The sequence below is a fragment of the Juglans regia genome, chromosome 11 (genome assembly GCF_001411555.2).
Source record: "Juglans regia cultivar Chandler chromosome 11, Walnut 2.0, whole genome shotgun sequence".
Classification (NCBI taxonomy): Eukaryota; Viridiplantae; Streptophyta; class Magnoliopsida; order Fagales; family Juglandaceae; genus Juglans; species Juglans regia.
Window position 1 is genome coordinate 34,736,473 of NC_049911.1, and position 15,630 is coordinate 34,752,102.

The 15,630-nt window shown below is 37.5% G+C and overlaps 2 protein-coding genes across 4 annotated transcripts; one reads left to right on the forward strand and one right to left on the reverse strand.

Annotated features, from left to right (window-relative positions):
* The first annotated feature begins 245 nt into the window (after positions 1–245).
* LOC109009549 (U-box domain-containing protein 34-like) lies at positions 246–5,392 on the forward strand. 3 transcript variants are annotated; one of them, XM_018990061.2, is made up of 10 exons: positions 246–849; positions 1,048–1,157; positions 1,337–1,458; positions 1,801–2,039; positions 2,170–2,230; positions 2,366–2,678; positions 3,021–3,122; positions 3,201–3,629; positions 3,747–4,505; positions 4,807–5,392. In XM_018990061.2, exons 1-10 carry the CDS (start codon positions 651–653, stop codon positions 4,900–4,902), a joined length of 2,430 nt encoding a protein of 809 aa, XP_018845606.1. In that variant the 5' UTR covers positions 246–650; the 3' UTR covers positions 4,903–5,392. The 3 variants fall into 3 exon arrangements, with proteins under 3 accessions (XP_018845606.1, XP_035538611.1, XP_018845608.1); XM_035682718.1 differs by having other exon boundaries at positions 1,804–2,039; XM_018990063.2 differs by having other exon boundaries at positions 760–849; positions 1,348–1,458.
* LOC109009550 (oligouridylate-binding protein 1B-like) lies at positions 4,391–14,863 on the reverse strand. Its single transcript, XM_018990064.2, has 14 exons — positions 14,686–14,863; positions 14,330–14,459; positions 12,988–13,049; positions 12,548–12,650; positions 11,525–11,601; positions 11,096–11,157; positions 10,904–10,991; positions 10,551–10,626; positions 9,956–9,986; positions 9,730–9,849; positions 8,634–8,719; positions 7,213–7,386; positions 5,414–6,394; positions 4,391–4,496 (listed from the first exon to the last, which is right to left on the reverse strand). Exons 2-13 carry the CDS (start codon positions 14,441–14,443, stop codon positions 6,140–6,142), a joined length of 1,248 nt encoding a protein of 415 aa, XP_018845609.1. The 5' UTR covers positions 14,444–14,459; positions 14,686–14,863; the 3' UTR covers positions 4,391–4,496; positions 5,414–6,139.
* Between the last annotated feature and the right edge of the window lie 767 nt (positions 14,864–15,630).

The window sequence follows — 15,630 nt, forward strand, 5'->3', positions numbered from 1 at the left end:
TTTTATTTATTTTTATGTACTTAGCACTCCTCTTTGTTTAATAATGAGTAATTCTAAGACAGGAAAGGAAGAGGTTCGAGAAAGCCCTCGAAGCGTTTTCGACCTCCGTTTTATGAGGGATTGAGCCTCGAGACGACGATGAATTGGACAGCATCTGAAATTTCAACGTAAGATAGACTAGAAAGGTCAACAATTAGCCGCTAATGACGGTCTCTCATGCAACTGAGAGAGAGAGAGAGAGATTTTTGTGGATTGATTCGTTTGAAAAGATCAAATTAGCTAAAAGAACCCAACTGCTAATTTAGGAAGACTGAGAAAAACAGAACTCATGTCAAATTGAAAGTCTTCTTTGTCCCTCCTGTCGTGGAACTTGGAGGGAGACCAGGAGATCCAAAACTTACAGAGAACCTATCTTTTTTACTGGATCGTTTAGAGGCTCTCGAGAATTTCTGGTGACAGAAAAACATATAGAAGTTCCGAGGTGATGATCTCTTAGATTGTAGCGAAAAGAAAGGTCGTACAGCAAGAAGATCCAATCTTGACTTTTCTTATTGGGGTTTTTCCCTGATCTCTTCCGTTTTGTGTTTTGTTTGAACAAAACATAGTAAAGTCAAACAAAACACAGTAAAGGGTTCTTAGAGAGAGAGAAGATGTGGTTGGCTAAAAATCAAGTAGAAAAAAGAGGAGGGAGCGGGTTGGTGGCAGTGGCAATAGACAGAGACAAAGGCAGCCAAAATGCTCTAAAATGGGCTGTTGACAATCTCCTCCAGAGAGGCCAGACCGTCATTCTCATCCATGTCAAGCTCAAATCGTCTACATTTTCCTCCGCAGCTTCTCTTTCTTCCTCGAGTGAGTATCATTCTTGGAAATGTTTTCTTTTTGGGTCATATCACGAGGAGTCTCATGATCTAATTAATGATTGAGCCAAAGGTGATGGGTTTTCATTTGTCACGAACCGTTTCGGTATAACATGCACGTAGCTAGCTGGATTACGTTTCTCATGATCACACGATCGCAATGAGTTCATGATTTTCGTTTCGGGTGCAGGGCTAAGGGCTGGTATTGTTGATGAGAGTTCGCCGGCATGCTACCTCGACCTTGATAAAAAAACCAAAGAAATGCTCCTCCCTTTCCGTTGTTACTGCACGCGTAAAGATGTAGGTCATGATCAGGCCAGATCCAACTGATTTTGCTTCTCTTCTGTTTGGTCGGCCACCTTAATTAAAAGGAAAAAAAAAAAACATTATATATATATATAGTACGTACGTACACATGTTCATACGTACATTATTAGCAGCGAAATTCTTACTTTTGATGATTATCTTTTTGACATCAGATACATTGCAGAGATATCATACTAGAAGACACAGATGTAGCGAGAGCATTGATCGAATATACAAGTCATTCAGCTATTGAGAATTTTGTTGTTGGTTCCTCGTCGAAACCTGGCTTTCTTAAGTACGTACTCTCTCTCTTATCAAGTTACCCTGCTTGCTGCACCAAAATTTATGAAATTACTCATGATCCTCCGGTACATGATCAACGTCTTTCCTAGCTTTACACGAGTTCAAGTATCTCTAGAAATCATGCAGGCACGAGTTTCATTATTTCTCATTCTAATTTTAACAAGGTTACAAGAGTACTGGTAACGTCGTAAAAACACAAAAACGAGATGCCCATAAATTATAGGTCAGGGGAGCATTATATATATATATATATATATGAAGATGTGAATGCATGCCTACCTAGCTAGCTATGTTATTCTGAAAATGATTTTACTTCAAAAATCTGTCTCCTCAGAAGATTCAAGGCAACAGATATTCCAGGCTATGTATCAAAAGGAGCACCAGATTTTTGTAACGTATACGTGATATCCAGAGGAAAGATTCAGTCCATGCGATCTGCCTTGCGTGCTGCACCATCACGGACGACTTCGACAACCTCTCTACGTTTCCAACTTGCTAAATATCGAGGCAGCATCAAATCAGATACACCAGAGCCACAAGTCTTCCTCCCGGCTACTTCTTTTAATATCTACGGTACTTTAATTAAACTCTCTTATTTTCAAGCATATATAATAATTAATATTAATGCTCTTTTTGGCTTTATTATTTTTTTTTTCTCTGTGCCACTTCTCATAATTGATCATCCCCTGGCCTCCTGTATCAGGAAAGCCACCATTAATTGAGCCAGCGCGTAGATTTCAAGCTGATGAGGCAGACATAATCAGGTATATATATATATATGGGCACTTGTATATATACATGATGTGATTCCCCTGCATATACATCATGTGATTTGGGATCACATGCAGCCAATAATTCAAAAGCTCTAATCTAAGTCTCATTGGAATATTTGTAAGCAGGTCACCATTGCCTGGGAGATCAGGCATAAGTGGGAAATCATATGGGGAAATCCATTTGTCTGATACTGATATATCCTTTGTTAGCTCTGAGAGGCCCAGCATCGACCGTATGTTTCCTTCATTGTATGACCGCCTGGAGAGAGACCTCATCACCCCCTCACGGATGTCATGTGTCTCGGAAACAGATGACATCAACCAGAGATATGATTCATCTGAGCAGTTCGACCGGAGGTCACTAGATGTCATTTCTCCACTGGATTTGTCACCAATCTCGCCGGATAGTGATAGGCTATCAAACGCATCTCAGTCAGTGGTAAGAACCATGCGAGTACTCGGCTCATTAATTAATTTGGACTTTAATTAGATAGCAGCTCCCACATGATTATGTGGCATGGACATGATGCATGTATATATTCTCAAACCTGATACGTGTGATAAATTTGAAGAAATTGGAAGATGTTATGTTCAATTTGTTTAAGCACAATTTAAAATTTTGAAAAGCTAGCTTCCTATATATATAGATCAGATTTTTTATTAATTGTAGTTGGGATTTCAGAAACATCTCTATCATGAATATTGTAACTCATGTACAGTTACATGAAACTTGAAGAAAGGGTGCAAGATGAATAACCTTGTATGGAAAAAAATAATACAGGAAGAAGTGGAGGTTGAAATGAGGAGGCTGAAGTTAGAACTCAAGCAAACAATGGAAATGTACAGTACTGCCTGCAAAGAAGCACTCACAGCAAAACAAATGGTAGGTGAAATTAAACCTACTTTATGCCTTGTAATTTCTATAAACTCCAAGCAGGCACTGATACAATTTACATAACAGGCAGTAGAGTTGCAGCGTTGGAAATTAGAGGAAGAACGAAGATTGGAAGATGCACGATTGGCTGAGGAAGCTGCATTAGCGATTGCAGCAAAGGAGAAGGCCAAGTCCAGGGCTGCCATTGAGGCTGCTGAGGCAGCCAAGAGGATAGCAGAACTAGAAGCGAAAAAAAGAATCCATGCGGAGATGAAAGTGTTGCAAGAAACAGAAGAGAAGAAAAAGGCATTTGATGCTTTAGCACAATCAGATGATCGGTGTAGGAGGTACACAATTGAAGATATTGAAATTGCCACAGATTTCTTTGCAATATCCCGCAAGATTGGGGAAGGGGGTTATGGACCTGTATACAAGTGTTATTTGGACCATACACCTGCTGCAATTAAGGTTCTTCGCCCAGATGCAGCTCAAGGAAGGTCACAGTTTCAAAAAGAGGTATACTGAAAATAGAAGTACTTGTCTACACAAGCATCAAATCAAAAAATTATGCTTGAAAGTTCAGTTAAGTATTTAGAAATAGTTTCGTTATGACTCACTAACAACCATTCTCAGGTTGAGGTATTGAGTTGCATACGACATCCGAACATGGTTCTCCTACTAGGAGCCTGCCCCGAGTATGGTTGTTTGGTGTATGAGTTCATGGCTAATGGGAGTCTGGAGGACCGCCTCTTCTGCCGGGGTAACACTCCACCTCTTTCTTGGCAGCTTAGATTTAGAATTGCCGCCGAAGTAGGTACTGGCTTGTTGTTCCTTCACCAGACCAAACCAGAGCCACTAGTGCACCGTGACCTGAAACCAGCCAACATCTTACTTGATCGCAACTATGTTAGCAAGATTAGTGATGTCGGCTTGGCCAGGTTAGTACCCCCATCTGTGGTCGATAACGTGACACAATATCGGATGACATCCACAGCAGGCACATTCTGCTATATAGATCCAGAATATCAGCAAACAGGCATGCTTGGAGTGAAGTCTGATATATATTCCCTTGGAATCATGTTTCTACAAATGATAACAGCCAGGCCGCCGATGGGCTTGACTCACCTTGTTGAAAGGGCTATTGAAAAAGGGACTTTTACTCAGATGTTGGATCCAGCCGTGCCTGATTGGCCAATTGAAGAGGCTTTGTGTTTCGCCAAGCTGGCACTAAAGTGTGCAGAGTTGAGGCGAAAGGATAGACCAGATCTTGGCAAGGAAGTCTTGCCAGAACTTAACAGATTGAGAGAACTTGCTGAGGAAACCATGTACCACACTTCGATAAATGGCAGTCCAGCCTCCTCACCAGGCCACAGCCAAGTTTCCCTGCAGCTAGTAAGTTTGTGTTAGCTTGACAATATAATCTAATGGTTAAATTCATCCATTTTTTGGACAATTACTAACTTGATGAGGATTCAGATCGATGGTCCTAAATTCAACTTTTGACTCCATGATTTACTCTATTTTAGTTAAATATTTCACGGTTAATTTCTTTTTCATAAACCACAAAACTATTCCAATTAATATTTCACGGTCATTCCTGTAACGGTTCATTTAGAATTCACATAATGCTTGTTTGACTTCTACCTCACGATGAAAAGCCTAATCAGAAATGTATTGATTTGACTCTTTGCAGGAGGGGGATCTTCCACCTGCACTTTCTGGAGAGAGTTCCATCATCTCCCTTACGAGTAAAGATCAAGTTCTGAGGAAAAAAATTGGTTTAAAATGATCGTGCCAACTGTTGGAGGTAAAAGCTGATTGATGTTCATAGCATCTCTGATTCTCAAAGCCGTGTTTGCAAACTTTGATATCATGTACAGCGAATCAAGATGAAGTTCCAAGTTTCTTAATCAACGTGTACATATATACACATTCCTTCTAGTTCTAGAGAAAGATTAAAAAGAAAACACACACACAAGCACCCACATACTGTAAAGCCTGGTGCTTCACAAGACATGAATGTGGTTGTCTTGTAATGATTTACGTCTGTGTCATCAGACGGCCGGTAGTCAATGAGGCTGTTCATGAAATCTACTTTTTTGTTTCCTTTCTTGAAAAAAGCAACACGTTGGTATACGAAATTCCGGAGCAAAAATACTCTAAAATACTATTTAAGGTAGAGTTCGTAACGAAGAACAATAACTTCTCAATCTTTCGCATTATATTATTATATTTTTATACTGAGACACCAAGAACCAATATGTTATCGGAAAAACGACTGAGAGTTGGAGAGGCAGAACCTGGTGTTGACAGTGTTCCCTTTGTCCCTCAGAATCTTCAATGCTTTACAAGGTCTGTCCTGAACAGATCCATTATCTAGTACACAGTTTTGTCGCCAACTTCAAGTGTCAAGGAAAGTATAACGGACTGGCTCATTGTAACAAATGGAGACCGCCTTAAGCGATATGGGTAGAATCTAGCTAATTAATATACAATTAGTTTCATAACTCCATTTATTACGAAGAGATTACTTGGTCATACTTGAAAGTCTTATTTCAAGAAGACAGCTATTTCCTGCAAATTATGCCGCAATCGAGTAATGAAGCTCAATTCACTTTCCTTTCCTACAAATAATCCAGAATATTATCTTTCAATTAAAAAAAATTCAATGAACTTAATCTTTGCGCCCCAAATTCGATTAAAAAAAGTTACCGCTAAAGACAATACAAATATCTAACCATGATCTTAACTTAAACACATCAAAAGCACCATAAATCAGTGTACTATGAATTTTTTTTTTTTGGGGGGAGTGGTTCCAAAATCCGACCCCTTACAAAGCGAAGCAAACCTAATCTGACGCAATACTGCATAAGAGACCAAAATTTTTAAGTAATTGAAGACTAACTTGCATCTCAACCGTAAAGCTTAAAGTTAATAAAGAGACATACTGACCAGGACAAAAGAGGAAAATTATTTGCTATTAACCCTACCCAGACAAGGGGGCAGAATTCCCATGGAAACACCCGCTACCGATAATACATGAGCTGTTGGGCCGATGAATTATTAGGATATCCATCATACATGGCTTGCGATCCCCCAGAGCTCAACCCCATGGAAGCAGCAGCCTGACTCAAGGCAAGTTGCCGCTGATAAGCCAACAACTCAGCTGGTGAATAGCCTTGGTTCATGCTTGCAGTCGGAAGGATCTGATATGGTTGACTTGGAGGAGGTAATGGATTTGAAGCAGTCCCAGGAGGAGTTGGCTTGCTACCCCAAGAGCACTGCATTCACGCATGCCAAAAAGATGAGACATTTTCTTCAACGGGTAAAAATGCTGCTTAAAATTTACATGAAAATCATTTAACATGGAACACAGTACTGCTTGTTCTTCTGATGATGGCACCATGCCAAGGACCTCCTAGGTCCTACATTCAAACTGATCACTTAAATAGCAAATCCGCAACCCATAAAGAGTTAAATGCCTAGAGGCCCTAGACTAATGCAAAATAGCTGGAGACCTGAAGTGAACTGGAAAAACGGACATGCAGAAATTTTTTGTATAAAAAATATATATATATCCAGTTCCCGTTTTATCTTTATTTTTTTTCCTTTCCCTTTTTTGCATAACTCAGGTCCTCAAAAATACAACCATCAGCAAATCAGCAGGTTCTAAATATACCATTTCCGGCAACAATATATATATATATATATATATTCACATTTTGGCCTTTTAGTTGACCAGCCAAACAAAAGTCTTTCGTGTCTCTCAAGATCAGTAGTGTATAGCATTCATTCAAGGGCATGGAAATCAGACACAGGTGGGGTTCATAACATGCATGACCCAAACAAGGTTCTCTGTGCATATGTGGAAGGGTGGGTGGGTTGTAATGTGTGTCTTCATGTACATGCATGTAGGAAACTCGTTTGATATTGTCTAGCGTCATGCATCCATGGCCCTGCCAAGGGCTTGTTAGCCCATTCCATCTTAGGACAATAAGGATATGCCTTGGAAGTATCCAAGCCACGATATTATTGTTATATTAAGATCAAATAAAGCTGACTGTCAAATTAAAACGACCTCCTCATAAAGTTTTCTTACCTTCAGGGGCTTCCCACGAATAATCCTCCCATTAGCCATCTGAATGGCTGAGGCTGCTTCCTCATGAGTGTTGTATCTGACAAACCCAAATCCTTTATCCCTCTGGACACGCACTTCCTCTATAACCCCAGCACCAAGACCATGAAACTGACAATGGAGTTCAGCTTGAGTTACCTAAGCACATGATGAAATTGTCAGAGACAAAGTAAATTTCTCGCACTTGACTATGAAGATTATGCCATGGATCCACATTTACAAGATAAAATTAAATAGTGGAAAAACAATCTGTGAAACTGAACAAAAAGATAAATGGAAGTATGATGAACAAATACACATCAAGATGAAAAAGAAAGATAATCAAATATGTACTTGTTACAAGGAATTGGAATGTCAAGAAGTATGGGATCTCATGGTCAAGAGAGCACATGAACTATAACCATTTAAAGAAGGCCAAGATCTAGCTTTGTTCGGAAGACTGATAGGTACAATATTCATTATGAAAGCGCTTTTGCATATGTATACTTCCCGTCTACTTGGGTTTTGCCTATTTACTTGATCAATAAAACTTTATTTTACCTATAAAAAAAAAAATATTCGCTACGACAGCGCTTTCGCATGGCTCCACTACCAATGGGGTAGGCTTGGAGCAAACTGCAACATTGGCCATGTGGGAATCGAGAAAAGAGATGTAAGAACCCAACATGGATTCAGAGCAGGTATATAATTAGTTTTCCGTGCCTCGATGACATACTTCAGTGATTCCATGCATTGTTTAGTAAATTATTAAATTTCAACATGTATAGACATCTGAGGGCTCCAGTGGAAGATGACACTCTTCTGGGACATTTCAGTCTCTCATATTTGTAGAATTCTTTTTCTCTTGTCTGTATTTCTTTCTTAGGATACTAAAAGATTAAATTGCAACATCAGTTACAAGTTGTCAATTTAAAGTTATTAACTTGGGCTATGCCTATTTCTATTAACAAAATTTGTTTACTGATAAAAAAAAAGTTATTAACAAAGGATTTATTGATTCTTAGAGACAGAGCTTCGGTGTTTTTTCACAAGAGCTCCAGTGTTATACGCCTAGTGTGATCATTTTGAACCACAGTTCGCTGGGTGCCTTCCTAATTTTTCTTTTCCCTTGAACTTCCTTGTGTTAACTATTTCTTTTCACCTTGGGCTTGAAGTTTGAATGCAAACACAGAAGTATGAATCAATTATTTGCCAAGAAAACCAAGAAAGAAATGGAGCAGGCAAAGCAGTTACAGGGATGTCAAATTCTTGGTGGAGCAGAGATGGTGAAACACAGTTCCCCCAGATGTTACTCATAAAAAAATAAAAATAAAAGTTTGCCAGGATGCAGGTAGGGTTGAGCAGAAGGGGATATGAAAGGACAATTCTGTGCATTTCTTAATTACCTCGTGAGAGAGGTTGCCAACATAGACAGTGGTGTATGCCAGATTGTTTTCAGGGGCCTCTTCATTGATATTCTCCAGACCTCCATCTACAAAATAAGGAAAACAGAATAACTGTCAACATCCAGAATATCCAAGCAATTTATAGCATTCCAAATCTTTTAAGTAGTTCACATACTTTGGAGACGCAGGAAATATGTCGAGTTTAAACAGGTCACAAAACAAATTATCATAGCTCTTCTGACAAGCTGACATTAGTGTTTACACTCCTGAAGTGATCACGAGGATATTGAGCAGAGAAATATGATAAGCCATATTAAGGAGATGTGAAGAAGGAAACGTCTTTCTCCACTCAGCCCAATTTTACCCTTGATTGCATGCCAATGCCAATGGTCGGGCCAAGTAACTCCTCCCCATAAGAAGTGGGGCGGAGCTTCAATCCCACACAATTGCATGAACTGTATACCCAACAAGAGAGTGTGTTCGTGTGCGTACATGCGTCTCTATATATAGTGCATCCATATTCTTCATTGATTAAATATAAATATTCAAGTATCAATATGCTGCAATTTATTACGCCTTAAAGCATCTCAAGTTGTCAATGGAATGAAATATGAACAAGCCTAAACATTTTTTTTTTTTTTATGAATAAGAAATATTTTATTAATATGAAAGTAGGCATAGCCTAAACAGTGGACTATCAACCATTTGCGATTTAAACAAACAATAGCAAAATACGCCTCCTGAGATTAGCTTGTCACCGAACAGAGTAACCACATTGGAAACTAGCTAGGAGCCTAGGACTGTGGTCTGTGTCATCAAAGTAATTAACTTTTGGTGACTGGTTGTATTTAGATTGAGTGGGTACAATTGTCACTTTTTATAAAAGCTAGTCATAATTATGCTTCTGATATACACCAGCTTTTGGTTATCGAGTTCCCAACATTATGTTGTTATTCCACATTGCATGCATCTGGATATTCTGAGTGAATGTGGTATCCAGAGCCTGAGTCGTCCACAAGCCCTAAGCAGGTGCCTCCATCCTAATTCACCAAGATTCTACAACATGGACTTAATCAAGTAGAAGCTTGCGTGCTACCTGAAGATCCATTAGTAAGTACAACTGCATTTTGGCTGTCATTGATCTGCTTGTCTTCATTAGTACCAGCACCTTTGGCTGCCCAGTTGCATCTTATTTGCCTATTCCCAAGCCATTTACCTACAAGATGGTGGGAAAAACAGATCATACATCCTCAAAAACATTGAGAACCAGGCTACTTGAAAAAGATAAAAACTAAGCAACGAAGGTCAACAAGATGCCTAACCAGTCAATTCATTGATAGCACTCTGTGCATCCTGCAAAATGATTCCACAAGGCTATTTATCAGTTTGTTCGACTCTCTACATTTTTAGTGTTTTTTCCAGAACTCTTAAAAGAAATTTTGTAATGCTAGTCCCACAGCTGTAGCTGGGCTAATTTGGCTCCCTTTTCTTTTTCAAACAAGTAAAGAATAAATGCTAGTTCCACCACCAAGAATGAGCTTACTTCCTTTGTGTTAGAAACCCTCTATGTTTGGATGTCAGCGCAGAACAGTTCTGGTTTTACTAATTATCTTGAATTTATGACTTTTTGTTTTCCTTCTTCTCTTTAGTCAGGTATTCTCTTGTATACTCCCTGTGTACTTGGGTTGCGCCCCTTAGCGCCTATAATATAATAAACTTGAATTACTTACCAGGAAAAAACAAGATATCCAACTGTCCAACTTTTTTTTAGGAAAAATTATGTTTCTTCATGCATCTTCATGCTCTGTAGTCAACCAAATTTAGACAGCTTTGCATTCTTCAAAAAAAGCTTTTCTTCTTTGAAGAAAGGAGGGGGGGGTTAAATATTTTCAGGAACTACTACTTAATAAGCAATACCTGCTGATTACGAAAAGAAACAAATCCATATCCTTTTGAGCGACCAGTTTTGTGATCCCACATGACCCTTGCATCACTAAAAATGATGAAGAAAAAAGAAGGATCATAAACCAGACATCTAAACACACACAACATAAATTATAGCGGTTCACACCATGATCAACGGGAAGTACAAGATTCAAGAAACTTAATGATAATACTTAGAATTTCCCCCATGAACTTCTGGTCATGGACATGTGAAAGCATGAATTTGACTGCAAGCATCAGGAAATCTAGAACGTGCTGCCCTTGTTGGTATATGTACATGAAAAAAATGTACGACTAATGAATATTCAAGGCAATGAGGAACTCACGAACAACTAGGATAGACTGAGAAGCACGCAAATAAAGTCGCATCAGTAACCTCTGCACTCAGATCACCAACAAATACATTGAAATGTCCTGACGATTTTAAAAGCACATTAAACGGGAGCACATATCATTAGGCACTCAAATAAGAACAAAACAAAGAAAGTAACAGAATAAAAATGAAAGGCTTAAGAAACCTGAAGTATCCTCCCTCTGATTACTGGTATATGCCCAATTCACCTTAAGTGCCTGACCATAACTGAAATTGTGCAAAGAAAAAAAGTGAATCCAGTAAATAAATAAAAATAGCATAAAATTAAATAAAGAGGGAGTTGACCGTCAATGAAAGTGAAAGCATTGAGACAATTGTTGAACCACTCAACATGAGGAAAGACTGTTGATTTGAAAATAAAACCACAAACTAGGCAAGAGGAGAATTAAATGGCAAAGTCCATACATGATTACATGGAAATTTAATTACAAAATGTTTAAATTACTAAGTGATTTTTAAAGTAAAAAAAAAAAAGAATCCCCTCCCTCCCAGTTGTGGCCTAACAAAATGCACACATAAAATTCCAAAGAGCACCAGAATGGCCACAGTTGATATCTTATGAGCGAATGCTTACAGTTGGCGGCCATGCAAATTCATTATTGCCAGGGCTGCAGATGTCCGGTCAAGGTAGTCCACAAAACCATATGATGACTGCAGTAAGAATGAATCAAACCATCAAATTAAGAAAAATAATGAGAACGTACAGTGCACAAACAATGAAAAATATCAGTAAACGAATTCCAGCAAATGCATGTGCTGATGTCATACGATGTGATACCCACTGAGCACAGCTGCTAGATGGCAGAGCACCCAACTCTTAGAAACAATGTTTTTGTTTTTTTTTGTTTTTTGCCCTTTTTTTTAAGGGTGGGCAAGGTGGTAGTTGACCAGATTTTATTTTTTAATTCATCACTCAAGTTGGTCTAGATCACCACAGATTCTGTAAAGATGGGTCATTTTCTTGGGAATTTACTGTTGAAAAAATTCATGCTCCACTATTTCAACTCCAGAAATAAACAGCACCAGCTTCAGGTACCATACACAAAGCAAGACCTGAAGGCTTCCGCCACCTCATCAATCACAACCTCACCTCAGCTTTCAGGATGTCATATTATCCATCGCTACCTCACCCTCAGCTTTCAGCACAACGGGTTAACTATGTCCTCATCTTCAGCCAAAAAGCTTGAAAATCACAACAGTAAGAAGATGAACAGATAGTGAGTTAGAATTTTGCCTACCTTCACATGGGATTTTTATTTTTTTAAAAAGTAAGTGCTTGTATATGTTAATAGGAAGTTTTCAATGGGCGAGGCATACAGTTGCCAAAAAGACTGCATCACCAACTTAGTTTATGCACTAATTGCTTGGCAAGTCGCCTTAGCAAGGCCTCAATGTCTTTACTAAATTGAAAATCTCAGAGTGTAGGGTACCATGGAGAATAGACGTTTACATGAATTATTACTGATAACATAATTGAGTAGTTAAAAGGAACTAAAGAAACTAATTTCCACTGTGGACGTTATATAATAAAGCTAGTAGAATGAAAAGTGAAAATTAAGTGATGATGCAACAAAAAAACCTGAGTACTAAACCGAACCTTATCCTTTCTGATGAGCTTGCATCCTGCAAGAGGACCAGCAGTCTGGAAAACTTCCGCAAGAAGCTTCTCTGTGACATTTACATGAATATTTCCTACATAACTGATCATCAAGCTATCAGACCAGTAATTGTATAAAATAAAAAAACGAAATAAAACAACATCTTAGGTAAGCTAGTGCAAACCACACCAGCTCACACATCTGATACCACGAATTTGATTCTTAAAAAGCAACTTGTAAAAAGTAATTTTGTCTAACAAACAAATCCTGACCACTCCATTCACAATTTTTTTTTCACATGTTATGCAATCTTGTATCCTATAGATGTCACATTGAAAAATGCTTACGGAAGCTAAGCAAACTAAGAAACAGAGAGCCAGCGCTAAAGAAAAGGGGGGGGGGGGGGGGACAAAGAAAGGAACTGTTGCACAGCACTCACACACTGCAGCATGTAGATGAGTCAAAGCCAGGGGGCAGATTCCCACCAGGGATGGGCTCCATCTGCAAAATTAAAATTAAAAGGAAAAATGAACAAAATAAAGCTTAGCAGTTCCAAGATGATGTCCTAGATAAAATTAAACAAAGATGCCAAAGAAAACAGAAGCACCTAACAGAACTCTACAAGCCCGGTATAAATCTAACCTGTGTAACTTTTTCATAAATTCTGAAAAATTGAAATAAACCATTTTATTTATAGATGCCTTGGGTAGTGCATATTCAACAATTGGGAATTCCCTCAAGGATGAACAAAGGGAATATAATCAAGAACTAGAATTCTGCAGTTTAAGCATAGGAGAAACACAAACAAAATATTCAAGAAGCAATCATGCCCAATATAGATAGTTGATGCATTAATAATTATGTCAACCAGGAGAATATTCAAAATAAAATCATGAGAGTGAAATGTTGAAAAAAGGTCCACGTGAATCTATAAATGTATATAAACAAGTCTGAAGAAAATTTTGTTTGATTTTTATCAAAAGAAAAAATTAAATGAAATTTTCCAAAAAGCTTTCAAGGAATATAAGCCTTGACTAGTTTATCTCTAAAATCACCACAAATTCAAACCAAGAATACATTTCCACCGTCCTTGTCCCTCCTTTCCTCCAAATAAGAATAAATTTAGAAAACAGATGAAAAGGTGAAAATAAATAGATGACAATGAAAATAAATTTCTAAAAGCGAATAAAAATGTTGCGAAGTGGGACACCACCAGAAAAGTTATTCAGATGAAATATTTTAGCAAATATATCCTTCAAATTCATGCAGTTTCAGTCGTATAATTACCTTTGAGAAATAAATAGGAATGACTTCACTATTCCAAGGCATTCCAAATGATGATGTCAGGTTTTCATAACATTTTAAGCACAATGCACACCAAAATTTACTATAACTGGGCAGAACTAAAAAAAGTATGATATAGGATGGGTGAACTGTGAAGGCATTGTGTGGGTATCAAGTCTCTTTTTGGTTATGTACTTACTCTCAGGGCCAGGGGCTCCAAATATAAGAATATATGTTAGATCCCCCAACCCAGATCCAAAGAAACCAGGTTTTATTTGAGATCGATGCTCCAATTGTAAGTTCAACTACTCCTTTCGGGACGTAGTATCCTTGATCGTGGCATTAATGATATCAAGTAAGACGTGAAATGCCAAATGATACACACTAAAAACAATAAAATCAAAATTCCCTATCGTAAAACATATACATGGAGCATAAAGGAGATAGAAGGTAAAAAAAGACACAGATTGATAATATATATCATGATATATACACACCTGAGACATAGCAGCGGCGATGACGCCAGGGTGGTACATCTGAGGCTGCTGAAGAAGGGCTTGTTGAATTAGGGCTTGCTGTTGTTGTTGCTGAAGCTTCAGCCTCTGTTGCATATTCCTCTCTCTCCCTCTGTATTTTGTTCCCAACAAACAGTTAGATATATCACAACTTTCAAGACGATAACGTTATTATGATTCCCTCCGTTTGTTTCCGAAACAAAACGCAGGAAAGCGTTCGAGCAAGAATTACGATTCCAAGAACTCTGCAATCTCTTTTCATTCCTTGTTTCCTTTTGTCGAGAGGTTTTTTCAGTATTATTATTAATTAATATTGAAAGTCGAAGAAGGAAGAGAACCTGGAGAGCTGATCGACGAGAAGTGAGTACTCCGTTTCTCGAACTTTGACGTTGCAACTTGTTTTCTTCGTACAGGGTTCCGTCTCTGTATTTTGTAACGTAGTTTATCGGAGCATCTCTAGACGGGGAAGGCGCTTTCTCTTCGGGTTGTTTGAGGTTTTTTCATTCTTTATTTTTGTTTTGCTTTTCAAATTATATTGGGACGAAACAATAATAAAGTTATAACTCTTTTACAAATAAAGTTAGGAAAAAAAATAAAATAAAAAAGGTTAGGAAAATGCTTTGTCGACCGACAAAGCATACCGATGGAGTGTACCCACTACTGTTTTTTTCCCTTAAATATTTGTGTTTATTTTTAGTATTTTTTAAAAAAATAACATATAAATATGTTTAAAAAAAATAACAATGCACTATTCGGTACTCGATTTGGTACCCATAAAGTTATCTCCTTTACAATTAATTTATTTTACAAACGATAACTAATGAAATTATTTCATTTTATTAAAATAATTTTAATTTTACATAACTATAGAATTATAAAGATAGTAAAAGCATTAGCGGTGTATTATTATTCGAGAAATAATAAAGTTATAACTCTTTTACAAATAAAGTTATTTCATAATTATTTTACAACAGCAACTAATGAAATTATATCATTTTATTAAAATGATTTTAATTTTACATAACTATTCTTAATTTGAAATAAAATTATAAAGATGGAAAAAGCATTAAAGGTGTATTATTATTCTTAAAAATATTATTATAAGAACTTTTTTTATATTTATATAATTAAAAACATCTCATTCAAAATATATCTGACATGTTATAAAGTTTATTGTATGAAAATTCCAATAAAAGGACAATGAATTTAATAAATGGAAATACTGGGGAGACCGATGAAGTAGACCCCCCAAATCGACCGATACTACCATAGCAAGAGGTAAT